Source organism: Lynx rufus, unplaced genomic scaffold (genome assembly GCF_022079265.1).
Source record: "Lynx rufus isolate CCGP_SWC_20201006 ecotype Redwood Valley unplaced genomic scaffold, mLynRuf1.p SCAF_7, whole genome shotgun sequence".
NCBI lineage: Eukaryota > Metazoa > Chordata > Mammalia > Carnivora > Felidae > Lynx > Lynx rufus.
Window position 1 is genome coordinate 99,177,942 of NW_025814889.1, and position 27,828 is coordinate 99,205,769.

Consider the following 27,828-nt stretch of genomic DNA (forward strand, 5'->3'; position numbering starts at 1 on the left):
CCTGTCAATCGATGCAGGAAAGGCCTTTGACAAAATTCAGCAACCTTTCTTAAGAAAAACCCTCGAGAATGTCGGGATAGAAGGAACATACTTAAAGATCATAAAAGCCATTTATGAAAAGCCCACAGCTAACATCATCCTCAATGGAGAAAAACTGAGAGCTTTTTCCCTGAGATCAGGAACACAACAGGGATGTCCACTCTCACCGCTGTTGTTTAACATAGTGTTGGAAGTTCTAGCATCAGCAATCAGACAACAAAAGGAAATCAAAGGCATCAAAATTGGCAAAGATGAAGTCAAGCTTTCGCTTTTTGCAGATGACATGATATTATGCATGGAAAGTCCGATAGACTCCACCAGAAGTCTGCTAGAACTGATACATGAATTTAGCAAAGTTGCAGGATACAAAATCAATGTACATAAATCAGTTGCATTCTTATACACTAATAATGAAGCAACAGAAAGACAAAGAAACTGATCCCATTCACAATTGCACCAAGAAGCGTAAAATACCAAGGAATAAATCTAACCAAAGATGTAAAAGATCTGTATGCTGAAAACTATAGAAAGCTTAGGAAGGAAATTGAAGAAGATATAAAGAAATGGAAAAACATTCCATGCTCATGGATTGGAAGAATAAATATTGTCAAAATGTCAATACTACCCAAAGCTATCTACACATTCAATGCAATCCCAATCAAAACTGCACCAGCATTCTTCTCGAAACTAGAACAAGCAATCCTAAAATTCATATGGAACCACAAAAGGCCCCGAATAGCCAAAGTAATTTTGAAGAAGAAGACCAAAGCAGGAGGCATCACAATCCCAGACTTTAGCCTCTACTACAAAGCTGTAATCATCAAGACAGCATGGTATTGGCACAAAAACAGACATATAGACCAATGGGATAGAATAGAAACCCCAGAACTAGACCCACAAACGTATGGCCAACTAATCTTTGACAAAGCAGGAAAGAATATCCAATGGAAAAAAGACCGTCTCTTTAACAAATGGTGCTGGCAGAACTGGACAGCAACATGCAGAAGATTGAAACTAGACCACTTTCTCACACCATTCACAAAAATAAACTCAAAATGGATAAAGGACCTGAATGTGAGACGGGAAACCATCAAAACCCTAGAGGAGAAAGCAGGAAAAAAACCTCTCTGACCTCAGCCACAACAATTTCTTACTTGACACATCCCCAAAGGCAAGGGAATTCAAAGCAAAAATGAACTACTGGGACCTCATGAAAATAAAAAGCTTCTGCACTGCAAAGGAAACAACCAACAAAACTAAAAGGCAACCAACAGAATGGGAAAAGATATTTGCAAATGACATACTGGACAAACGGCTAGTATCCAAAATCTATAAAGAGCTCACCAAACTCCACACCCGAAAAACAAATAACCCAGTGAAGAAATGGGCAGAAAACATGAATAGACACTTCTCTAAAGAAGACATCTGGATGGCCAACAGGCACATGAAAAGATGCTCAACGTCACTCCTCATCAGGGAAATACAAATCAAAACCACACTCAGATATCACCTCACGCCAGTCAGAGTGGCCAAAATGAACAAATCAGGAGACTATAGATGCTGGAGAGGATGTGGAGAAATGGAAACCCTCTTGCACTGTTGGTGGGAATGCAAATTGGTGCAGCCATTCTGGAAAACAGTGTGGAGGTTCCTCAAAAAATTAAAAATAGACCTACCCTATGACCCAGCAATAGCACTGCTAGGAATTTACCCAAGGGATACAGGAGTACTGATGCATAGGGGCACTTGTGCCCCAATGTTTATAGCAGCACTCTCAACAATAGCCAAATCATGGAAAGAGCCTAAATGTCCATCAGCTAATGAATGGATAAAGAAACTGTGGTTTATATACACAATGGAGTACTACGTGGCAATGAGAAAGAATGAAATATGGCCCTTTGTAACAATATGGATGGAACTGGAGAGTGTGATGCTAAGTGAAATAAGCCATACAGAGAAAGACAGATACCATATGGTTTCACTCTTATGTGGATCCTGAGAAACTTAACAGAAACCCATGGGGGAGGGGAAGGAAAAAAAAAAAAGAGGTTAGAGTGAAAGAGAGCCAAAGCATAAGAGACTCTTAAAAACTGAGAACAAACTGAGGGTTGATGGGGGGTGGGAGGGAGTAGTGGGTGGGTGATGGGTATTGAGGAGGGCACCTTTTGGGATGAGCACTGGGTGTTGTATGGAAACCAATTTGACAATAAACTTCATATATTGGGAAAAAAATGAGTAATTGTTAAAAAAAATTTTTTTAATTAATGCTAAAGAGATGATTATGCCAGGAATATAATAATAATCAAACAACTGATACTGTTTGCTTGCTTGTATCTTTACAACTATAATCAGTCTACAGTTTCCTTTCAGCAAAACATATGACCATTTTGTAATGGCTAGCTTAGTTAAAACCAGGTAATATATTCTGTAATTAAATCTACCCAGGTTCATACATTGCAACAAAAGAAATAAACAAATCCCATAATCATCACTCCTGTAGAATATCCATTTCTCCTTAGGAAAGACATGCACCACTTTGCCAATGTCCCCTGTCCAAAAAGCACCAAGAACTCACGTGGAGTTGTACATATTAGATTTGTTCCTTATAAAAATATTTTAATAAATATGTATTAAAAATGCATAACATGTCTGACACCATGCTGTTAAAAATTAATTTTAGTCCTTGTCAATGTAAATAAAAATGAGATAGTATTTATTAATAATATTAACTTAATAATAATAATGCCTAGTACTACGTAATGTTTACAATGTGTCAAGCATTAAGTGCTTCACATATAACAATTACATAATCCTCTCAGTAATCCTGTGAGGTAGATGCTATTTTCATTTCTTTGTTTTATGTTTCTTTATTTTGAGAAAGTGAGAGAGCATGAGAGGGGGAAGGGCAGAGAGAGAGGGAGAAAGAGAATCCCAAGCAGGCTCATCAGTGTGGACCCCAATGTGGGGCTCCATCCCACAAACCTTAAAACCATGACCTGGGCTGAAACCAAGAGACGCTTAACTGACTGAGCTACCCCGCTGCCCCAGTTTTCATTTCTTGAACTACTAGTAGATTTAAACATATTTTTTAACTGCATTCAGACTTACAAATATACTTTTTGAGAGTTATTAAGACAGCATGAGGAATGCTGTCCTTTGGTCAAGGATTCCTAGGAGTTATTGCATACATTTAACCACTCTAAATAAATATTGACCTCAAGAATACAGAAGTTATATAAATTTAGGAGTCAAAATTTAATGTAAATATTACCAGGTTTATATTCAATTTTATGGCTTTGACTTTTAGATAGAGGCAAACTATTTTGGTTCCTGAGACCCAAACTCAACCTGGAATCTGGTTTTACAAATTTTACCTACATGTGAAAATAATAGATGCTGCATGAATATTTCCCCTAGAGTTTCCATTTTTTTGTTTTGTTTTGTTTTTGTCAAGTGCCTACTCATCTCCATCTATTTTTCTAATGGTGCTGTTCATTTTCTTAGGAATTTTAAGTGATTCTTAAATGTGCCTTATGGCACATTGCTGATTTTAATCTTTTGACATTTATCTAGCAAATATCTTTCTCAGTTGTCCCTTATTTAGATTTTCATGAACTAAAGTCCATCTTTCCATTTCAAATGTTGAATTTTATTTGTACCATCATTTTGGTTTTCTCTTATAACACTTCTCACACACGATTATCATAATTTGAATTTTTGGGTTATAGAAAAGATCAATCAAGTGAAGGTGACAGAAAAGTGAAAGAGCAAGAGTAAAGTAAAAAGTGTATTTCCAGTAACATCTTTACAGACAACAAAATAACATACATCATAGCTTTAGCCATAATGCATGATCATTCTCCTTAGGTGTACATAAAAATGTATGTTTAAACTTGCTAGTTCTTATCAAAATCCGAGTACAGAATTAGAGCATTATTTCCCTAAAATTTCAAGCACAGTGTACAGAAAGTGAAAACTTAAGTCCAAAGTCATCTGAGATAAGCTTAAAGTCTATATCCTAAAATTGCTCATATTTTTCAAGTAAAGGCAATATCTCTGTTAGACACAACTGAAAAGTAAATGGGTACTCAAAAAGAACATCTGCAGCAGAATTTTAGTAAAATCTTAGTGGTAATTTATTTTTCACATTGCTTGGAAAGAAACATGATTCTGTCAATATCCTCTAACAATTCCAGTGCCTTCAAGAAGTTTAATGTGTTAAATTATATCACCACTTTCAAAATTAAGAAAGTTAAAACTTCTTTGAGGGCTAGATTAATAGGCCAAAATTTCAAAGTTCAAAAAGTCACAAACTGTAAGAACTGAGGAGAAAACACACACATCTTTTGGTACTGTTGAGGAAGATTTCCTTTCCTATTCATGGTCCTTCTAGCCAGACTAAGAATCAAAATGATATGAGACAGATTAACAGGTGAAAATCAAACTTAATTATGTATGTATGGGGTATCCAAACAGACATAGGAATTCCAAAGACAGTCAGGCAAAATGAGATATGTATGTCATTCTGAACTAAGAAGAAATAGAGATCTGGGATCTCAAAGAGAAGGAATGCAATTCACAGGAAAAGGGAAAAGAGTAAATGCTTGATAAATGTTTGCTGGGCCTTTCAGAAACAATAGGACATAGAGGACTTTGATCAAAGAGGCCCTGCTTGGGACACCTGGGTGGCACAGTTGGTTGGGCGTCCAACTTCGGCTCAGGTCATGATCTTAGGGTCCCGTCCATGAGTTCCAGCCCCGTGTCGGGCTCTGAGCCTAGAGCCTGCTTCAGATTCTGTGTCTCCCTCTCACCCTGCACCTCCCCCACTCAAACTTTGTCTCTCTCTCTCTCTCAAAAATAAACATTAAAAAAAAATTTTAAAACAAAAAAAACAGGCCCTGTCTACCATACCTAGTTCACAGTATAATGTAGTAATCTACAGTGATAACTCTTCCTAGAGAAGGTCCTCCATCTAAATTCTTTTTAGGGAGTTGTTGGGCGGGGGGAGGGGGGGGGTAAACAGCTTTTCCTGAATCTACTGGGTTTTGATTGCTTTTTAATTCAAAGTAGTCTTCATGCCAAGTGGCCCATCTTGGGGCAGTGTGCCCTTGGCCCCTACAGTACTGATATACTGTAATCACAATCTGTGATTTTAATACATAGAATGTTAAACAATGATTAAATAATCCTCAAATATTACATGCCACCTTATAATTTCTGAAAAAATGTATTTAGAATGTAATGCATTTAAAATACTGCTTATAGAAGACTAAATAAAAAATAAAAAAAGAAGACTAAATAAAAAAATAAAAAAATAAAATACTTCTTATATAAAATACATGATGTGGAACAATTCATTCACATATCTGAAAGACTGAATATTTGCAGAACATCTTCCTCAAACCCAACTTCTTTCTACACAAACTAGATGCCTTCCTGTGCCCTTCCTCTGTACTTCCATTTGAGTCACTTGGGTCTGAAAACTAGCTCTACCATTTACTGGCTGGGTAACTTTAGACAAATTACTTGACCTCTTTTTCTGAGTTTTTCCATCTGTAAAACAGAGATAATAATAGCGTCAGTTTCTTAAGGCTTTTATGATTTAAATGAGTTGATATTCTCCAAGCTTTTAAAATAGCGCTAGATATTTCTGAAAACAGTAGTGACAATTATACAACACTGTGAATGTAACTGCCACTGAATTTTACACTAAAAATGATTAAAATGGTAAAGATTATGTTAATGTCTATTTTATGACAATAAAAAAAAATTAAAAATAAAATAAAATAATGCCTGACACATAGAAAGGATTTTTTGAAATAAACTAAAAATAGAATTTACTACTCTGCATTATAATTATTTGATGACTTGTCTGTATCACCTTTAACTAAAACTTCATGTGGATAGATGACATATTTGGCTTGTTCAGCATTTGTAGCTCTAATACCTATCGTGGACTCAGACACCATAGGAGGTCCTAAAGAAATACTTACTACTGAGTGTGGTGTCCAGCTCAATAGAATGGGTTACCTAAGAGACAGTGACTTCCTCGTTAGTGTAATTATTTAAGCAGAGGTATAATGATCACCTACTAATGATGTGTCAAAGCACACGTCAAATACATGGGATGAGTATAAGTGTCTAAAATTTCTTCCTAATTTAAGATTGCATTATGTATCTTGTGCTTTAATACAGCAATTTTCGTAAACAGTACCAACACAATAAAGGAATTCCATCTTTTACTACTGGCCACCTTCACCCCTAAAATAGGCTCTGGTCGTATGAAAACACTGTTAGCCTTTCCAGACCTCCTGGTATATTTACATGCTTTTTGCCTTTGTTCAGAATGTGCTCTGTCACCGGTATGCTTCACCTTCTTGATGTCACATTCTCTAAAAAGGATTCCATGGTCTTCAAAAAGGGTGTTAGTTGTCCCATACATGCTGCATTAGCATTTTGGTTTTGTTTTTATCACATGATATAAGAGTTACCACTTTGCTAGTTCTCTTAAACTGCAGGCTATTTGGAAGCAGAGTCTGGGTCTTTTTCAACTATTTAACACACTGCCTGGTACTAAATGTTTATTAAAAGCATAATGGCATGAATGAAACCATCTTGTGAGGTCTGCTGCTTTCAATTGTGTACATCATAATTTTTTAAAGCACACTTTTTTTTAGATATTTTTTCACCAACCAGTCAAATGCTTTCTTTGTGGCAAAATTCTATCCCATGTGGGCGATTTCAAATATCACCCTTTGATGCTATTGAACACAATATGTTACATGCAAATGTGTACCCCAAAACAAACACGTGCTTTTATTATGTGCCTAGAACTTACATTCTTCAAAGCAAATTTTCTTGAGCAAAATGTTTGGAGATGAAGGGACACAGCCAAAATCTGCTAAGACACTAACCATTCTGTCTGAAAGAAGGAAATGAAAACAAGAAATGAGTTCTTACCTACTACTGTGAACAAGACAATTTGCCAGAGATGATGAATACTGATATTCCAAGCTGTCAATACAGTGTGAGTTAGGAGAAATGAAAGTACTTTAACCTTATGAGAATTTGATGATTCCTAGTCTATGCCCTAAAAGCTGAGCTTTCCACTTTTCCATATAATCTGTGGTTCCCACAAAAGATTATTAAAACACAGAGAGAGGGGGGCACTTGGGTGGCTCGGTGGGTTAAGCGCCTGACTCCAGTTCTGCTCAGGTCATGATGTCCATTTGTGAGTTCAAGCCCCATGGGGCTCCCTGCTGACTGCACATTGACGGCTTGGGATTCTCTCTCTCTCTCCCCTCTCTGTAAGAGCCCCTACCCCACGAGCACTCTCTCTCTCCCAAAATAAATTTTTGAAAAGAAAAAAAAAACACGGAGAGAAAATCTCAATGAGGAAGTCCACCTTAAAGAGGAAATACTTTTGTCCAGGAGGAAAATAAAGGGCGCGTCCTGCACTACACTTCCAACTCCACAGACAAGAATGGAAGAAAAAGATTAACTGCATTTTCATCTGTATCACAGACGAAAGCTCATTTCCCCTTGCATAATTAGAAGGTTCCTCCGACGTGTTCGTTATTCAGCAATTGCCAATCGGTATGCAGATGGCTCATTAATAAACGATGACACATCATCTGGTGTCAGAAATCAACTCTGGATAATATTCAGCCACATCAGTTTCCTGAAAAGCCTGCATTCATTTAACTCAAGCCTCTTCGGTTAGTTCAGCAGACAGCTCTGACGAGCTTCTCCACCCCGCACGTCTTCCGTCCCCGCTTCTCCCTCGGCTCCCAAGAGAGGCGGACCCGCCTGCCCGCGCGCCCACGTAGACTGGCTGGTCACCCGGGCGGGCCGGCGCCTGCGCACCGGCCTGTCTGCAGCGGGCGGACAATGGACGCCCCTAGGACCTTAGCGCCCGAGCGGTCCGCCCAATCGCTTCCTCGGATAGGAGGGGTTCTTTTGAAGCTGTGGCTGTGTGAACTCTGGGTACTGCTGCCGGATTCCGGTGTGAACATGAAACTTTTGCCTCACGAAGAGGAAGTACATTTTATCAATGAATACGTGAACCTCCACAATGAGCTCCGGGGCAACGTCTCCCCCGGAGGGTCTAACTTGCGCTTCATGGTGAGGCTCTAAGGCGGTTGTCCGAACCGCCCACAACCTCCTTGTCACGACGCCACTGCTCGGCCTCGGAAACCCGGGCCACTGCTTCACTGAGGCTTACGGATGGCGGGGAACTGCACGTCACTGTGGGTTTAAAATACGCTTGAAGTGATTACACTCAAGAAATAGAAACCACTGTGTGACACACAGTTATTACCAAGATTTTGCAGGGAGCTGGGATCTGTAGAGGCACTCACCTAAGGGGATGTCTCAGTCACCTCGTCCTAGTCCTGGCCGTAATTTTGCCTTCCCTGAACAATGTTATTCTTGCTTCTGCCCCCCCCCCCCCATTTCTATTTTACATCTCATCAACTGTTTCTCTTGCCTCCCGTCTTCGTGATTGTCATTAGAAATGGCTGCAAAATTTATTGGACAAATATTCTTTGACCAGGCAATTAGGAGCTTCCAACTTATATTATAAATGATATCACAAGGGCTGTTTCTCTAGACATAAGTCTTTTCTTCCTTCTGGGTTAGTTCCTTAGACAAATTCGAGAAAGGGGATAAATAGATGAAGGATATGATATTTTTATTTATATGATATACAGCAATTGCTATTCTAAAGGGCTGCGCCAAATTAAGTAAATACCAGCAATGTGTTATAACTTATTTGCACACAGTCATGGGAAGCAATGACTGAAATGTTTACAAACTTCAAGTTGAGAGTTAGACTTACTGGATTCAAATCCAGGCTCCACAATTTACTGGCAATAAGTAGCTATAAGTCAACAACTTAATTTTTTTTGTTTTACTTCTTTTGTGAATTAGAGACAATAATAATACATAACTCGTGGAATTATTGTGAAAATTAAGTGAAATGATACTTAAAACACATTTAGAATAGTGACTAGTATGTAGTAAGCTTGTGATGTGTAAACAGTATGCAAAATAAGACAGGAGGAGGATAGTCCTTGGAGCATTGTTTGCAAATGGAAAACTAAAGGGCCATTAATAGTGGAATGGTAACATTTATTATATGCTATCCATACTACAGAATAGAATGTAGGGTTTGTAAAACAGGTGGATCAAGCTGTGCTAAAATGGAAAAATCTAAAAGAAAACTGCCAAGTTGCAGGCCAGTTATATTGTGTATAGTATGATTACAATAGTGCAAAGAAAGAAAATCTCACAATACCTACCTGAAACATCCACACTTGTATCTTATATTTGAATATGTTTGTACGTGTATGTATATAGACATAGAGAAATGTATGCATAAGCAATTTTTTTAACAACTGTTACCTTTGGGGAGGAATGTTGGGGGTGGGAAGTATTCTAAAGGCATGATTTATTTTCTATATTTTCTATATTTATGTATAATCTATGAAATTAAGAAAACTCTAAGGAAATCTTAGTATTGGTTTTCAGAAATGTTTATTTTCAGATATACTGTAACATGTGTACAAAGCATTTTGATTTTACAACTATTTTGCTGATTTATCTATGGGTGCTGTTTTTGTTCTTGTCCTTAATCAACCGCTGAATTTAATGAGTCTGTAAATAATGATAAAATTACACATTTCTGCATATTTCCAGGGCTAGCCAGGAAACAGTATCTTGTGATATTTTCTTACATTTCTGGGGCTATCCATAAAACTTTACATTTGCCTCTTTTATAATATTTACCAAGTACCGCTATGTGTTAAAATCTTATCTATAAAATATAGAAGAGAAAATTTATGCCAGACTTTGTATTTTATTTCTCACATTACAATAGTTTGCATATACTCAGTATTCAATAAATAGTTCTTAGATAAATATTTTAAATTGTATTACTATGTATAAAAGGAATGAGATTAAAAGTATATATTCTGAATAGACTACATGTAAGAGTATTATAACCATTTGCATCATCTTAAAATCTGATTTTTTAATTACAAATATATGGGTAGTCCTTTCCCTCAAGAAATAGTTATTTCATTTATGATTAACTCAAAAGCATTTTCCCTCATAGAAATTCCACAAACCAGACCCATAAGCACAAAGTTAGTATTGTTTCCTTAAATCTAATATGAGAACTCTAGGAAAATAATTTAGAGAACAACAACAACAAAAAATGCTCATTATTATTTTGTTTTCTTTGATTTTTGCATTTTTTTTCAGACTTGGGATGTAGCTTTGTCACGGACTGCTAGAGCATGGGGGAAAAAATGTTTGCATGAGCATAATCCTCATTTAGAAGAAGTAAACATGGCCCATCCTAAATTTAATGGTATTGGTGAAAATATGTGGATTGGCCCCGAAAATGAATTTACCGCAAGTATTGCTATCAGAAGTTGGTATGAAGAGAAGAAAAGGTACCATATTGAAAATGACAGTTGCTCTAGTGACTGTTCTAATTATAAACAGGTATCTAATTTTTATATTAATTCAATAGACTCCTTAATTGCTTTACTAGTGAGTTTTTATTATGTTTAATTTTATAAATTAACCCAAATGGTAAGTTACTTCTAATAGAATCAAAATTCTAATCATTCCTAGATCTTCAAAATGTCTATAATTCCATCTATTACATGAACCATACAGTTAAAACATTTCTTTAAATGTGGTAAATCTCATCTCCATACCCAAAAATGAAAGGTACTTTTCTAAAAGCAATACGTACTGGAAAAGGATGAAACAGGAAATAAAAATTATTTTTAAATTATTGCCTATAAACATAAGTAAAAGACTTGATTATTTTGCACAGATCAGTATACATACTGCTGTATAACTGATTGATTAAAGCATGTTAAGTACAAATTAATAGCATTATTTTCCTGTCTCCTGTCTAACAATCCACATTTACACTTTATGCTCCAAGAATACTAAACTACTTGTTATTTCCTCTACACTTATTATTTTGCATGTCACATTATTTATAATCATCTCTTTATATATGATACTACACTAAGTACAGAGACCTTGTCTTATCCACATATCATGGACAAGATGTTTCAACATGCCAACAATATAACATTATTTTGGTCTTCTATAAATATTTGTACCAGGAATCAAGAAATTATTAGATGAATTTCCAAGCTGATTTAAGAGATTATTATTTTTTAATCAATAAGATCTGATGTCATGTTTTATGCAGAACTTAAAATCTTATGACTTTAAGACATGTTGAACTCATGTCTTTATGTTCCATCAAATGAATCATGTTTTAAAAGATGTTTGACTGTTCTTTCTTCTTCTAGAAAGTTATAGTGGTTCTCCATTGTCTTACTCGTATCAAAGCCAGACTCCTTAATATGATTTTAATAATCCCAGTAAATTAATCATGTCTACTCCATGATCTACTCCTGTGTTATATTTTACTCTTTATTTCTGGTATCATAGACATTTTTGTTTCTTGTATCTTACCTACTTAACTCCATTTGAAATGGTGCAGACATTCTATTCTCTATTCTTTTAATGTATCACTATTTCTTTAAGAATCACACCTTTAAAACCACTAAGACTTGGGATAAAAAGGAAAGGAAACCAGAAACTGTTTATTCCACAGAGGTTAACAAGACCAAACACTTTCTTGTTATGTGGAAGTTGTGTGGAAGTATTAGAAATACTAAAGTCATACAGAGAATTTCTGGAATATCTTTAATCGTTCTCATATTGTCATTCCAATTCAAGACCCTTTTTCCTTTTATAGAAACCAACTCTTTTATTCATTTGTTTTAAATTGCAACCCCAGACTCTATTTTATTTCATAATGGAATTTCCTCAACAAAAGAATAGAGAAATGCTGACTGCATTCAATTACTCTCTACTCTTGTATAGCTTTTCCTTTCCTTCTATAATCTTGATGTTTGGTTTTTTTTTTCCTTTCTATGCACAACTTCCAGTCTTCTAAAACGTTATCTCCTCCTTTTCCCTCTTCCTATCTGCCATAATCTAGAACTCTCAGATTCAACAGGAGTTTGAAAATTGATTCAGCATGTGTGCCTTCCTTTGATTCTAAACCATTCTGGATCAGTATTTCTCAAACTCTTTATCCTAAGTTTACAGTGGTAGAACCTATTAAAGGTTTCTCCAAGTACAGTTTGGGAAATGCTTCCCTAAATCTGTGATAATTCTCTACCTGCATCCCAACTATCAACAATAGCCAAAGTATGGAAAAAGCCCAAATGTCCATTGACTGATGAATGGATAAAGAAGATATGGCATATATATATACAATGGAATATTACTTGGTGATCAAAAAGAATGAAATTTTGCCATTTGCAACAACAAGGATGGAATTAGAGTATATTATGATAAGCAAAATAAATCAGTCAGTGAAAGATAAATATCATATGATTTCCCTCATATGTGGAATTTAAGAAACAAAACAGATGAACATAGAGGAAGGGAAGCAAAAATAAGATAAAAACAGAGAGGGAGGCAAACCATCAGAGACTCAAATATAGAGAACAAACTGAGGGTTGCTAGTGGGATAATGGGTGGGGGGATGGGCTAAATGGGTGATGGGCATTAAGGAGGGCACTTGTTCGGATGAGCACTGGGTGTTATATGTAAGTGATGAATCACTAAATTCTATTCCTGAAATCATTATTACATTGTATGTTAACTAACTTGGATTTAAATTAAAAAAAAAAAATTTCTACCTGCATCCAAATGAAGAATAGTTCATATTCCTTAAAATGCTTGGTTAAAAGTTCTTTGTAAATTGAATATATTATTGTTTATAATATGGCAGAGTAAATGTTTAGAATCAAATTTTGTTTTCTTTGAAATCTTTATTTTAGCTTGTTTGGAACACATCTTACAAAGTTGGTTGTGCCATTACTAAGTGTGCAAGAGTTGAAAATATTAGATATGCAGCAGTTTTCATTTGCAACTATGCGCCAGGGTAAGTTACTTTAAATTTTAAAAAGAATATTAAACTGGTAACTTTTCAAGGTTAGGTTTTCCTAACTTTCAATATATTCTTCTAAATGTCTTTGTAAACTGTAAAATAATTAAATATAAGATATTGAAGATTTATATTGAAATATTTTCAATTCTATAATGAAATAAGTAATATTTGGGCATATTGATTTAATGTATAAATTAGCCAAGTATTACTTACTAAAAAATTTTTAACATTAGTATTATTTCACAATATCTAGCCTAATGAGCATAGGAATTAAATTATTTTCCAAAATAGTTTATTCCCATATTTGTAATAAAAGTCAAAGGAAAATAAGGTTAGATGTGTATAAATCTAGATTGTGTATAATCTAGATTGTGTATACAATAAATGTATATTGTAAGAGTTGTTTCAGGAGTGCATCAGTTTTGTAACTGAAAGACACTTTTAATTGACCATCCTTTGCAAGTTGTATTATTATTTGAGGCTAGTCTCATTCATATAAAAAATCATATCTCAAAGATGCAAGAGTACTTTAAAAGTCTCCTAGTAAATCTATCCGTATGAAACTTGAATTCTTTCCAGTGACTTACCATGTGAATATTTATCCCACACTTGAATACCTTCCTAAGACAGGAAATAACTACCTTCAAAAATAGCCTTCATCTCTGGAGAGCTTTGTTGGAAATTCTGAAATTTTCTTATAGGTCAAGATGATACTATAAGTAGTATCATTAAAATATCTAACTGAGAAAATATCCTAATCAATAGGTCAAGAAAACAGTAAAATTAGCTATAAGCTAGGATTGAGAAAGAATTTCTGCCAAATAAAATGCTCTGGGACTAAACCAAAAAGAAAAACAAAACAAAACAAAACAAAAACAAACAAACATTGATTACTGACTACTGATTGTATTCCTCTGGATAGGGAAAATAACAGAAGTATGATATAAATCAAATTAGATTCAGAAAGTCCCTTCCTGAGAGGAGTTTTACTGACTTTGAACACAGTCATGCAAAACAAGTTCAGGATGTAGAGTTGTTACAAAACCTTTTAGGCTCCCTTTCATTTCTACAGACTGAAAGCATTAGGATGATGTCTATTACATGGAGAAACTTTTGAAAGTTAACTACTCATTGGTATTGAAAATTCAGAGAATTGGGTACTGACGTGAGGGAAGAAAGAGATTCCTTTGGGGCACTAGTCTTCATTTATGCGCTCAGCAACTCTGTACAAGGCTCTGATCTATCTACCAACAAGACCAAAAAAGGCTGACCATATTTAGTTTTTAGCCTTGGAAGGAAGACAAACAATAAATAAGTAAACACATAAATAGATAATATTTAATTAGATAATAAAATATGCCATAAAACATAAAGCAAGATAAGCAGATCGGGAATAACCAGTATGCAATACAGATAGGGTAGTTGCAAGACAAAGTAGCGTTTGGTCTAAAGATGACTAAAGAATATTTCAGATAGAAGTAAGAGCATGCACAGAGTCTCTGAGCTGGGAAAGATTTAGCATGTTTGAGAAATGAATAACTGCTTAGAAGTAGGAGTTGAGGTAGAAAGTTAGGTGACAGCTATACCAAATAGTATACCATAAGCCATGTTAAGGATTTTGGAATTTATTCTAAGTAATGGCTAAGCCATTGGAAAGTCTTAAGCACGTGAGTGACATTATGTTATCTATGTTTTGAAAAGAACACTTAAAAAAATTATCCTTGCTGTTGTGTTAAGCATTGAGTATAGGGAAATATGAGTTCAAAGAGGAAAGCAGGTGCCTGGGTGGTTCAGTCCATGAAGTGTCCAACTTCAGCTCAGGTCATGATCTCACAGTTTGTGAGTTCAAGCAAGCACAGAGCCTGCTTTGGGTCCTCTGTCCCCTTCTCTCTCTGCCCCTCCCCCACTTGTGCTTTCTCTCTCTCTCAAAAATAAATAAACATTAAAAAAAAAGATTGTTTCTATATGACAGGCTATAGACTATGATTGGTTCTTTTCTTTCTAAGTAAGTTCTACACCCAGTGTGGGGCTTAGGCACATGCTCTATTGACTGAGGTAGTCAGGTGCCTCTAGACTATGGTATTAGGGTTTTAGCATGTACATTGATTTTCTATTGTTGCATAATAAATTAGTACAATTGTAGTGACTTAAAACAGCACCCATTTTTTATCAAACAGTTCTATAGACTGTAAGTTCACGCACAGGGTGGCTGGATTCTCTGCTCAGGGTCTCAAAGACCAAAATCAAGAACTTGGCTGAGTTCTTATCTCTAAAGCTCTAGGGAAGAATCTACTTCAAGTACATTCCAGTTGTTAGCAGAATTCAGTTCAATGTGGTTGTAGGACTTGGACCCCATTTACTTCCTGGCTTTCAGCCAGAGGTTGCTCTCAGCTTCTAGAGGCTGCCCACATTTCTTAACACAAAGTTCCCGCCATCTTCAAATCAGCAAAACCTTCCCATTGTTCAAATCTCTGACTTTTCTTCTGTGACCAGCCAAAGAACACTCTCTGCTTTTAAAGTGCCCAAATGATTGAGTCAGGCACACCTGGATAATTTTCCTATTTTAAGGTCAATTGTGCCATATAACATAAATTATTAATAATGGAAGTAAAGTTTATCATATTCACTATCCTGGGAATTATGCAAGGCTTGTATGCCAAGGGTAAGGGGGCTCGTGGTCCCTCTTAGAATTTTACTTACCATAGCATGGAAATTGAGAGGAAAGGTCAGTTTCTGGATATATTATGAAGGTGGAGCTAATAATACCAGTTGATGGATTTGACTTTAGGGATAAATGGGATACAATAATCTAAAATGATACCTGTGTCTTTAGTTTGAACAGCTGGATGAATAATGATGCCATTAACTCAGATAGGCAAGAACAGGAAATGTGTTTTATGTTTGGACATATTAGGTAGAAATACAAATGTGGGAAATGAAATGAATCATGAGAAGTAAAAAGTTCTGTGAAGGACTGGGATAGAATTCAAGTAGAGGCAACTACTGGTATAAAGGCCCTGAGGTAGAAATAAGTTACAGTCTTGAATGAGATCACCTTATGAGAGAGTGAGTATGGAAACTTAATTTAAGGATGAACTCCTAGAGCACTGCAGTATTTCAACTTTAGGCAAAGGAGATAGTGAAGTAGAATGAAGAGAGGCTAACAAGATAAGCGGGAAACCAAAACAGTGCTGGTAAGCGTCCTTGGAAGCCAAGTGAAGAACAGGAGTCAATATCACCAAAGTGGTTAACTGTATGAGATGCCTCTGAAAAAATGAAAAGCATGAGGAAGGAAAGATGGCAGTTTCATTTGACAAGATGAAGGTATTTGGGGACCTTAATAACAGTGGTGAATGCAAGGGTATTCCATAACTCCAGTGGTAAGATGAAGCTACATGGTAGGATTACTCTTCTTTCCACTCACTGTCTGGTAGGCTTCTTTGTCTTGAAATTTCTACCAACCATTTTTCTTTTGATACAAATATTGGCAAGTTTGCCTTGTGAAGGATCTAGGTTAGAACATATATTAGTAAACTCAGTTCAAGTTTTATTTGATATGTACTCAAAATAGGCAGTCATAGCTGTCTTTCTTAAGAATAGTTGGTAGAAAAATCAATCCATCATAGTATTAGGAAATACTAAGTAAAAATGAATATAAGAGAGCCAAACTAAAAATTGAAACATATAGTGGGCTGAATGGTGGATCCCCAAAAAGTAGATCCAGGGCCTAATTCACAGAATTGTCACTATTAACTTACATGGCCAGAGTGAGTATTGTCTTATCTGGCAAAAGATGTGATCAAGATAAGAATCTTGAAAGGAGGAGCTTATCCTAGAATATTCAAGTGGCCCTAAATGCAATCACATATATTCATGTAAGAGAGAGGGAAAGCCAGATTCAGCACTAGATACACGGAAGGAGAAGAAGCAAAGGGATCATGAAGAAGAGGTTAGAGGAGCCATCAGAAGCTGGAAGAGTCAAGGAAATCTCCCCATGAACCTTTGGAGGGAGCGCAGTCCTGCCAACACCTTGGTTTTGGACTTCAGGCCTCCAGAACTATGAGAATAAATTTCTGTTGTTTTAAACACCCAGTTTATACTAATCTGTTAACGTAGTCACAAGAAACTAATACAGAATGGAAGAATAAAACAGATTTGGCCATAGAGAAAATATAAATCAATGACAACCTTGCAATGTTCTCTCAGAACACAAAGATGAAGAATAAAAGTCAAAATATATATTAAAAAAGAAAGGAAATATATAGGGCAGATAAATCTATATATTGGTGCTCCTAAAGAACAGAGAAGAATAATTGGAATGTATATAATCACCAAAAAATAAAATAAAATAAAATAAAATAAAATAAAATAAAATAAAATGTTCCTAATCTATAAAAATACTCATATAGGGGTGCTTGGGTGGCTCAGCCAGTTAAGCCTCTGACTCTTGGGGCACCTGGGTTGTTCAGTAGGTTGAGCATCCAACTTCAGCTCAGGTCATGATTTCATGGCTCATGAGTTCAAGCTCCACATGGGGCTCTATACTGACAGTTCAGAGCCTGGAGCCTGCTTTGGATTCTGTGTGTCTCTCTCTCTGCCCCTCCCAACTTGTACTGTCTCTCTCTCAGAATAAATAAATAAACTTAAAAAAAAAACCTCATAAGGTATTAGAAAAAGTGAGCTGAAACAATATTTACACATACCATTTTCTAGTAATTATTCTTCAGTTCCAAAGATAAGACTCATATATATATTTCTAAATAAAATAAAACAAAGTAAAAACTTTAAAATATTAATTAGACTAGCCTTGAACTCAGATATTAGAGTGGGTACAAAGATGACACTGATAATTTAAGCTTAAGTGATAGGTAATTTTATTAACTAGTCTAGGAAAAGATGTAGTGTGGAGAAAAAGGATTTGTTTATTTTTGGACATGTTGCATCTGTAGGTGACTGTAGCATCTCTTATTTAATTAAACATACATTTGTGGTAGATGCACCAAACACTGACTTAGGCAAGAGAATTCCATATTTCTTACATAGTGTTTATCCTAAAAACACTTATTCTCTGTTGGGAAGGAAGTATGTAAAAGGGGGAGGGAGCAACATTAGCCAAATACATGCACATATTTATATTTTAAATAGAAAGGAGTTGTAAAAATAGGTATGAAATCATAGAAACAATTAGCCTGAATACAGATTTAGAAGCAGTCAGCTTTGGTGCATAGATAATGTATATTAGAGGGGGAAAGAGGTCAATAGGGAAGGTTAGAGATCTGAGCTTGAGGAAATTGACTTGAATCTAATGCTACAAGAGGTAAATGGTAGTGTCCAAAAGTATTCAGTGCAGAAAATTTTCCTTATTTAATAGGTAAAGAAATAGAGTCAGGCAGGTCATGACATTTTCTTTATTTCATAAACAGCTAGAATGTAGTTTTCCCAGCCTCCCTAGAAATTTGGTGGGACCACATGACTGAGCTCTGGCCACTTTCAGACTTAGCCTTTAAAATTTTCCTACATGATCCTTCCCACTCTTGAACTTCTGTCATCTGCTCTGGTAGAAGATTCAGTTGTTCTAGAGGGTGGCAGAGCCACAGGATGAAGTACATGAACCAGTGCCCCAGAGGAAAGCTCTCTTTTACCACTGCCAGCACCTATACTTCCGTGCCATGAATTCTGCCTACCATCACATGGAAATGGTGAGGAAAGTTCAGATAAGTATATAGTTTGAATTTGGAGCTAATAATACCTGCTGATTGATTTAACTTTGAGGGTGAACAGAATAGAATAATCAAGGATGCTATCTATGCCTTTAGTCTGAGCAGCTGGATGAATGGTGATGCCATTAAATCAGATAGGGAAGCCTCTCCAATGAGTAGACCTTGAGGGAAGATCAAGTGTTCTGTTTCAGACACAGTAGGTAGACAAATGAATGTGGGAAATGTAAATGAATCATGAGAAGGAGTTAGTCAGATGAAGGTCTAAGATAGGTTTCTAAGTAGTAAGAACTGCAGAATTTTCGGTTTTTGCATGAGATCCATTTTGAGTCGGGGCAGAAATGAGTCGGTTTTACATGAGACCACCTTGTGAGAAAGTAAGTATGGAAAATAGAATGGAAGAGACTTGAAGACTAAGCCTTACATCATTACAGTATTTCAACTTCAAGCAAAGGAGTTGTCAAAGGAGTTTAAAGAGAATCTAGTGAGGTAAGAAAGAAACTAGAACTGTCCTGGCATTTAAGAAAAAAAGCATTTAGAGTTACTTTCTCATCAGTCTCTTTTTTTATGTATTATGTATGAGGTGGTCCTTTTTCTATGCTTTTCTACACACATCATAATTTATGATTCATTGATATACATACCGTAATCATTTTAGACATTTTGAATAGCAGGTTAAATACATTAAGTGCAAACAATGCATATAACCATTTGAAGTGATGAGTATATGAAGAGCTAAGATAAGTTCACAAATGTTCAGTGACAACCATATCATATTCAGGGCCTGGATGTAATTTTGAGACACCATAAATGTTAACATGGATCTCAATTGCAGAGATGCTAAAATATGAAAATATGTGTATATTAGAATTATGAAATACAGTACATTACTGAAAGAAGAGCTCTATAGAACAATATCTATCTTTACTATATATGATTAAAAAGTTATAAAATAATATTTTATTCACAGTTAAGTACAATTATTTCATATTTTAAAATATTGTCTGTGAAGCACTAAATTTGATTTTATGAACTATTAATGGTTTATGACTTGCAGTTTGAAAAATAATGCCAATTTAGAACACTATTCTTATATAGATGTTTGGCAGTAAAGAGAAGAAAAATAGGGTCAGTGTGTAAAGTTGGATGAAAGCTGTTTTTTTGTAACTTTGGTTGAATTTGTATAAGCTAAAGAAAGCCACCAATTAAAAGAAAGTGGTAGAATATATTAGAATATATGAAGGAAGGGGGAGGAATTAAAGAGCAAGTTCTATGTGGAAAAAAGCAGGAGGAGAGAATTATAAGAAAAGTAAATGTAGAGAAAGCTTAATAGTGAATATTTTTCTTCCGTTCTTGCTCAATGGAGCTCATGAGGGTTAATCTATTTCATTGATCTTTTGCAAGAAAAGATTTCATATTTATTCATACTTTATGATTCTGTTGTTTTCTATTTTATTTTGAGATATTCAATCTTCTGAATGTTTTTTAGGAGTAGAGGCTGTTATATGTTGCTATTTTTGTTAAGGTATACACATTCCTTTATCTTTAATCCTGTTAATATTGAAGACATTTACAATTATGTATTTTCCTCTGATTAGAATTTTTGCTTAACCTTTGTATTTTGTGATATAGCCTCTTTATCATTGCTTTCTGTGGATTGTAATTTTAGGTCATTTTAATAAAATATGTTCAATACATGATACATAATCATGATAGAAAATTCAAAGCTACCAAGGAGAAAGTAATGTTCCCATTTCTGTCTTCCATTTACTCTCTCCAATATTTTATCCTAAAAGATATATTCTGTGCATATACAAAAGTACGTCCATCTTCATGTGTGTTTCTGTAACTCAAACTGAAGCACACTACACTTTCTGTGGCATTCTTTAATTTTTTTTTTTAACTTAGTGATATGTACTTGAAGTCTTTTCATTTGAGTACACAGGAGTTTCCAGGGTTTTTTAAAAAATATTTTTACAGTGTTTTTGTTTGTTTGTTTTTATTTTTATTTAATGGTTGTGCAAAAGTTTATTTAAACAATGCTCTCCATTTAGTGGATATTTACTCTATTAGCTTTATTTCAAGCAATAATTATGCAAGTAGACATGTAGTTCTCACATGAGTTAGTATCATACTAATATGATTTCATAGTCATGGGATTACTAGGTCAATAAGGATATGTACTTTTAATTTGGATAGATATTATTATCTATTCATCATAGTCACACTGTGTTTCTAAAACATTTTTTTATATCAACATATGAGTGTGACTATTTTTCTGTTCCCTTGCTAACATAATATATTTTCAAACATTTTGCTATTTACTCCTATGAGTTCAGTATGCTTTAATTTTCACCTCCTATTTTACATGAGTTTAGGTATCCTTTTTGTAAGTTTCAGAAAATTTGGATATCATTTTCTGGGACCTGGCTGTTCCTATACATTCACTATTTTTTTCTTAAGTTCTTGGACTTTTGTTTTCAATTGTAAGAGTGTTTAAATAGCAAGAAAATTAGCTCTTTCATATAATGTCACTTCCAAATATTTTCCCAGTTTGATATTTCATTTTTTACTTTATTTTTAATGCAATTTATTTTTTCCAAAAAGAATTATTTTGTTATTGGAAAAAAATGTATCAATACTTTTTTTTCATGGGTTTTGAGGTGTGAGTCATACTTAGACACGACTTCCCAAAGTATTATTATTCCACATTTTCTTCTAGAAATTCTTTATCTTTTTAACTTTTAAATATTTGGTCCACTTTGCCTTTGGACATTATGTAAGCTAGTGTAAGAATTAGTCTCCTGATTAAAATAACTCTAAAGACCAGACAAAACATATAAGATAATTGCCTTCAGGCATTACAAAATAACCAGTGCAGGGCTATGATCTTTGCAAATAGACAAGAACTTAGTGTGAAGCCTCTATTTGCCTTGGCTTTCTCTCTGAGAGAATTCTCCAAACCACAGCCAGAGAAACAGAAGCCAAGGAAAGGATGTATTGTTTTCTGGGCAAAGGAAATATCAGTGTTTATTGATGTTAAGATGCCTCATATTTAGGACTAGGATCCCAAAGAGTAGGGGGCTGCAAAGAAGGACCCCAAAGGTCTATAAAAATTGCTTTTGGGTCCCTCAATTCCTAAGCTACACATCTCAAGGCAAGATTCTGGGAAGATTAGGTAGGAAAAGTTGCTTGGAAACTGATGGCCTGCACAGACATCGCATAAGCTGCGCAGTGCTGAGAAGACACAGCTGCAGTTTGGGCCCAGCCAAAACCGAGAGATACTGATCAACAACCTGGGGCCTTACCAAACAGAGCATAAAAATCCAGAAAATATTCATACATTTGATTATACACAAATTTAAAACTCATTTATGGCTAGAGAAATACCATAGATCTAGCCAAAGAAAAAATAATATACTGGGAAAATATAGTTGTGTAATATATGGCAGAGTTAATCTTCTTAATTTACAAAGAATTCATACCAAAAAAAAAAAAAGAGATACAACCCAGAAGAACAACGTGCAGAAGATATGAACAGGTCATTTACTGGAAAAAATGGTTATTAATCATACAAAAAGATATTCAATCTCACTTATATTGAAGTAATTCAAGTAAAAGCAAAAATGAGTGATGACTTTTCACTCATCCATCTGAGAAGATAGAAAAGCTTAACTGATACTCTGAACATGTGAGGGGACTATAAATTGGTACAATCTTTCTGGATTTGGCAAAATTACAAAATTTAAAATATGCTTACCTTTTGATCTTGTAATCCCCATATTAGAATTTTATGTTATTAATATCTTCATGAAAATTGGCCAAGATATATATACAAGGATACCCATTCTAGCCTGTTTTAATAGCATAAAACTGCAATAAAACAACTAATGACTCCAGTAATAGCAGACTGAGCAATTAATTTACTCTACATTATTGTGTAGCCTCTGAAACTACTGGTATCTTTATGTACCAATCTTGCTTGTTAGATGAAAAAGTAAGATGCAGAACAATAATAAGATTGAGTCTTTTTGTTACAGTAGCTAGCATGATCAGAAACTAGAGTAATTTAGTCAGAGAGAAGTGGGAAATTTCAGTTAGGTGAGTAGCTGTGCTCTACTAGTCATTCAGAGACGCGGGTTGCTCCCATCTTGTTTCTTCACCATTCCCTGAGGGCAGAGTCTTTGTCTGCAAATCGAATCCAAGTCACAGATGAGGACTAGCTCAAGCTCAGAGTAAGGGAAAAGAAATATGTTGGTGGCATGACCATCTCTTAAAGCGCAGATGGGAAGTGATGTGCATCACTGCTATTTCCATTCCATTGAATATAAAATTGATCACATGACCACATCTGAGCTGCAAGGGAAGTTGGGAAATGTAACGAGGCTAGCCATTAATGTGCCAAGCTAACATACTGTTATTTTAGTATTTTAAGAGATATTTAGATTGACAGCAGTCTATCACAATATATAAGTACTGAGAATTTTTGTGGAAAAAAAACCTTATTTCTGATAGGAATCATAAGAAGCTGTTAAACAGAAGTTACCTTTGGGGAGACATATGGAAAGTGAAGGATGGAGACATTTTCTCCCTTAAGGTTGCCCTTTTCTTCTTCCTCCTTTCCACCATATACTTACAAGTATTATACATGTATTACTTTTACTTATTTATTTACTTTAACATCAACAAAGGATATATCAACTGAGATGGGAGAAGTATTTGAGACATTTTTAGAAAGGGTTTGTAGGTCATTGTATTAAGTAACGAGAGGAAATCGTCAAGGAAGATTCTCAGAATTATGATTCAGGCATGACTGATATTGCCATTAACTGCAATGGTGAACAGTGAACTTTTAAGGAGGGAAGATGATGGATTCCATCTTGAATATAATGAATTTGAGTTGGCTGTGAATTACCTACTTTGAGATGTTCAGTAAGCAGGTGGTTATATGGGTCAGAAGCTCATGAGGCGTGGCATAGACAAATATTTGGAGTGCCAAAGTACATACAGTAATTGAAATCATGGGCATAAATGCGATTGCCTAGAGAGAGAGGATAGAGTGAGAAGAGAAGAGGACCTCCAGAATGTCATACCAACATTTAAAGGCAGTTAAAGAGAGAGAAAGTGGGAGGGGGAACCTAAGAGTGGCACACAGACAGGAGAAAAAACAGAAGAGTATGGTATCACAGGAGGCATGGGGGAAAGAATGTTTTTAGAAGGTAGTAGTAGTAGTCCAAAATTTCTAATTCTAAGAGATCAATTAAAGTAAGGACTTTAAAATATCAAATTAAAAAGAAGTTCATTGATAAACATAATAAATGTAATTCTTTAGAAATATGATCTTTCATGTCAATACTTAAACAGACTCACATCTTTCCCACTTTGAAAACAAAGCAAAATAATAACAACAATAAAACAGTCCTCAATTCATTCCAAGCTGGCATCAGTTTCTTCTGCTCCACACAAATGGTTCTTTTGTGTTTATCAATGTGATATATATTGCATATATGTATGTGTATGTATATGTATATGTATATGCTATGTATATGTATATATAAAGATACAAGTTCCTGAGAAGATGGAATGGTATTAAAGAGACTGGCATTAGAAAGGAAGACGGGCAGTTCTTCAGTTGTATTAGAAAGGAAAGAGGAAGGGAATAGGTATATTTGTCATATTTAGTGATGGAAAATTTCTCATGTTCCAAGCTAACGGTTATTATGTGTCACTGTGAAGTAGGACAGACAGATCATGTCCTAAGAATAAAGGGGGAGACAATGAAGCTGGAATTTTGAGGGTTGGGAAGGTTTTAAATAGTTATTATGGAAAATGAGGGAGGAAGCTGACTAGAGAAACAGAAGGATTCTCTACCTAGTGTGATGATTTTTCTCCAGCGGTACCCACCAGCCCTGAAGCAGACATAGAGCATGTGGACAGTAAGATTCTGTCATTTTTTCCAACACTGGGGTTTTGTCAGGTAGACATAAAGGAAAACAGTGCAAGAGAGTTTTAGAGTTTTAGCCAGATAATAATATGCAACGGAATTAGACCTGAGCTGTATGGAGAAGAGACAACAGTATATAGATAGGGAGAAAATAGGAGAGTAAATAGACTTGGAGTACCAGTGAACTTCATGGAGAAGTGTAGCAGGAGTAAATGAGTGAGCAAACTGGAAGAATAGGAGGCTACAGTCAGGGAATGGAATATGTTACTTTGTGAGCTCAGAAGTGGGAGTAACTTTAGGGGATAACAAGATCCAGAGTGTGGCTACAAAAGTGACAATTATGGAGTATTGGGAAGTTTTGAGATGGTGAAAACATTCAGTAACAGACCAAGTTATTGGATGAATTATCTATAAGCATATTGTAATCATCTATGTCCCAAATTCTAGGACAAGGACAATTTTGGCTGAAAAGGTAGATAGTGACTGACCCAGGTGCCAAAATTAATAAGGAGGCATGATCAGGGTTACCTGAGTGGCTCAGGTGGTTAAGCTTCAAACTTCAGCTCAGGTCATGATCTCGAGGTTCGTGAGTTTGAGCCCTGCATGGGCTCTGTGCTGACAGCTCAGAGTCTGGACCCTGCTTCAGATTCTGTGACTCCCTCTCTCTCTGCCCCTCCCCCACTCATTCTCTCTCTCTCTCTCTCTCTCTCTCTCTCTCTCTCTCTCTCTCTCTCTCCCTCTCTCTCTCTTTCCCTCTCTTTCTCTCTCTCAAAAATAAATAAACATTTTTTTAAAAAGGAGGCATGATCAGAAAGAAGATGGTATCTTGAGGAGGATTAGAGGATGGTGCAGCTAAATAATATCCATCTCAAAAGAGCTTTGTTGGTATTTAACTCTGGTGCCTAGATCCATGGGTGCAAGATGTGGAAGCGAAGGAGGAGATGTGACCAACTGAGTCTTATGGAAAGCAGTATAAAGTAAGGTAGCTTTGCACATACAGGGATAATTTGAGGCAAAAATACCCAACAAGATTCATGCTTTTCTTGACCTTAAATAAGTCCATATAGTCATGGAGTTTTAGCAAAGACAGATATATGAGCTGTATCAGAAGGAGAGCCAGATAGGATTGCTAAAAGATAACCTACCTTGCTGCTTACTACATTTCAATTTTCTGTAGCTAATTGGGATAGATCTTTAAGTCTTCTTTGGAAACGTATAGATATCCAGGTATGAACCAGAAGCCAGTGTTGTGGTATTTCTCAATGATACGTGGAGGTAGTGAAAGTGAAAAGAGTTATTGGAGGTGGTCTAGTTATTTTGGCTGTGTGAGACGGAAAAGTCAACACCTGTTTGATGTACTCTGCCATCATTCTGTGGGCAGTCTTTAAGCAAGATGAGTTTTGTACATGGAAAACTTGGAAGAGAAAAATTTGCCTACAAATTGTAATTGCTAAATTGTCAATCCATGGAGCTGGATTACTTCCTTCATAAACAAAGTGGTGGGAGATATAGGACTAGTGAAGGCAATAAAAGTTTCTTTCTTTTTTAAGTTTCTATATGTATTTTGAAAGAGAGAGACTGTGCATGCAAGTGGGGGAGGGGCAGAGAGAGAGGGAGAGAAAGAATCCTAAACAGGCTCCACACTGTTAGTGCAGAGTCCAATGCAGCGCTCGATCCCATGAACTGTGAGATCATGACCTGAGCTGAAATCAAGAGTTGTACACTTAAGGGGCACCTGGATGGCTCAGTCAGTTAAGCATCCAACTTTGGCTCAGGTCATGGTCTTGGGGTCCATGAGTTCAAGCCCTATGTTGGGCTCTCTGCTGACAGCTCAGAGCCTGGAGCCTGCTTTGGATTCTGTATCTCCCTCTCTGTCCCTCCCTTGCTCACTCTCTGTCTTTGTTTCTCTCTCTCTCTCTCAAAAATAAATAAACATTTAAAAAAATAAAAAATAAAGAGTTAGATAATTAAGCTGAGTCACCTGAAAGTTTCAGTCACCACCAGAATTGCGTTGATTTTGAAACAATATAGATCTATTATAAAATTTGAGGGGTGCCTGGGTGGCTCAATTGGTTAAGCGTCTGACTTTGGCTCAGGTCATGAACTCACAGTTGCGAGTTCGAGCCCAGCATCAGGCTCTGTGCTGACAGCTCAGAGCCTGGAGCCTGCTTCAGATTCTGTGTCCCTCTCTCTCTGTTCCTCCCCTGATCGTGCTCTCTCTCTCAAATAAGTAAATAAAGATTTAAAAAGATAAAATGAAATTAATAAAATAAAATTTGAATAATGGTCTTCTAATGGATTTAGGATTGGACATGGGTATAGTTACTCTTTGGGCCACCCAGGCAACATGTCCTTATCTAAGTCCTGGACATAGGTCCTATAGATGAAGGTATGGTCAGATATCAGTCTGAAAAATGTCCCAGAGGGCTATTCAGTCTTGACTTAGAGAAAGCAAATACCTAAAAATAGAGAAATTTGACTGCTTCTTCAGGTACTGCTTGGACAGCTGTGAAGTTTCAATGGACATTGCTGGTTATAGGTACTTACCTGTTGTTTTCTCCTAATCCAGCCCAATAATTCCAATTGCAGTTGTGGAATTGTATAGATTCAGACTTGATTTAGGCTAGACTTCTCAAAACTCAGAACAAGAGGAAGATTGGCATGGGAGAGTATTAGTCTGGCATTTCCGGCCATATAATATAAATAGTGATATGAAATTCAAATCTTTGAAAAAAGAGGGCCCATTGTATTCTAGCATGATGTAAATTTATTTATTTTGATTGATTGATACATTTATTTATATATATTTCATTTATTTATTTGCCTTTCCAAAGTTATTCTAGGCTATAGTCATCAGACATGATCATGGGGTGATTGGCCTATGCTGCAGATTTTAAAGGCAGTCTTTGTAGTGAGTAGCATTTTGTATAGGTTCAAGGGCAGGGGTCCTCCGTCCCTGTGTCTAAGGACAGGAAAAGTGCTGCTTTTGTATTGGAGGCATCTATTTCAGTGATAAGAGATTAGGGCAAGAAATGTAGGCTAGGGTGTCGGTAAAGGTGAGTAGATCAATTCTTGAATTTTTGAAAGGCTAGTGTTCTGCTAGGATCAAACAAAATGCATCTCTT

The 27,828-nt window shown here is 35.7% G+C and overlaps 1 protein-coding gene across 1 annotated transcript in view; it reads left to right on the forward strand.

Moving 5' to 3' along the window:
* The first annotated feature begins 7,929 nt into the window (after positions 1-7,929).
* GLIPR1L2 (GLIPR1 like 2) overlaps positions 7,930-27,828 on the forward strand; it is a 29,559-nt gene continuing 9,660 nt past the window's right edge. The window contains exons 1-3 of the mRNA XM_047065193.1: positions 7,930-8,163; positions 10,306-10,551; positions 12,933-13,036. Coding sequence (XP_046921149.1) covers positions 7,930-8,163; positions 10,306-10,551; positions 12,933-13,036 — 584 coding nt within the window. The remainder of the gene's footprint in view (positions 8,164-10,305; positions 10,552-12,932; positions 13,037-27,828) is intronic.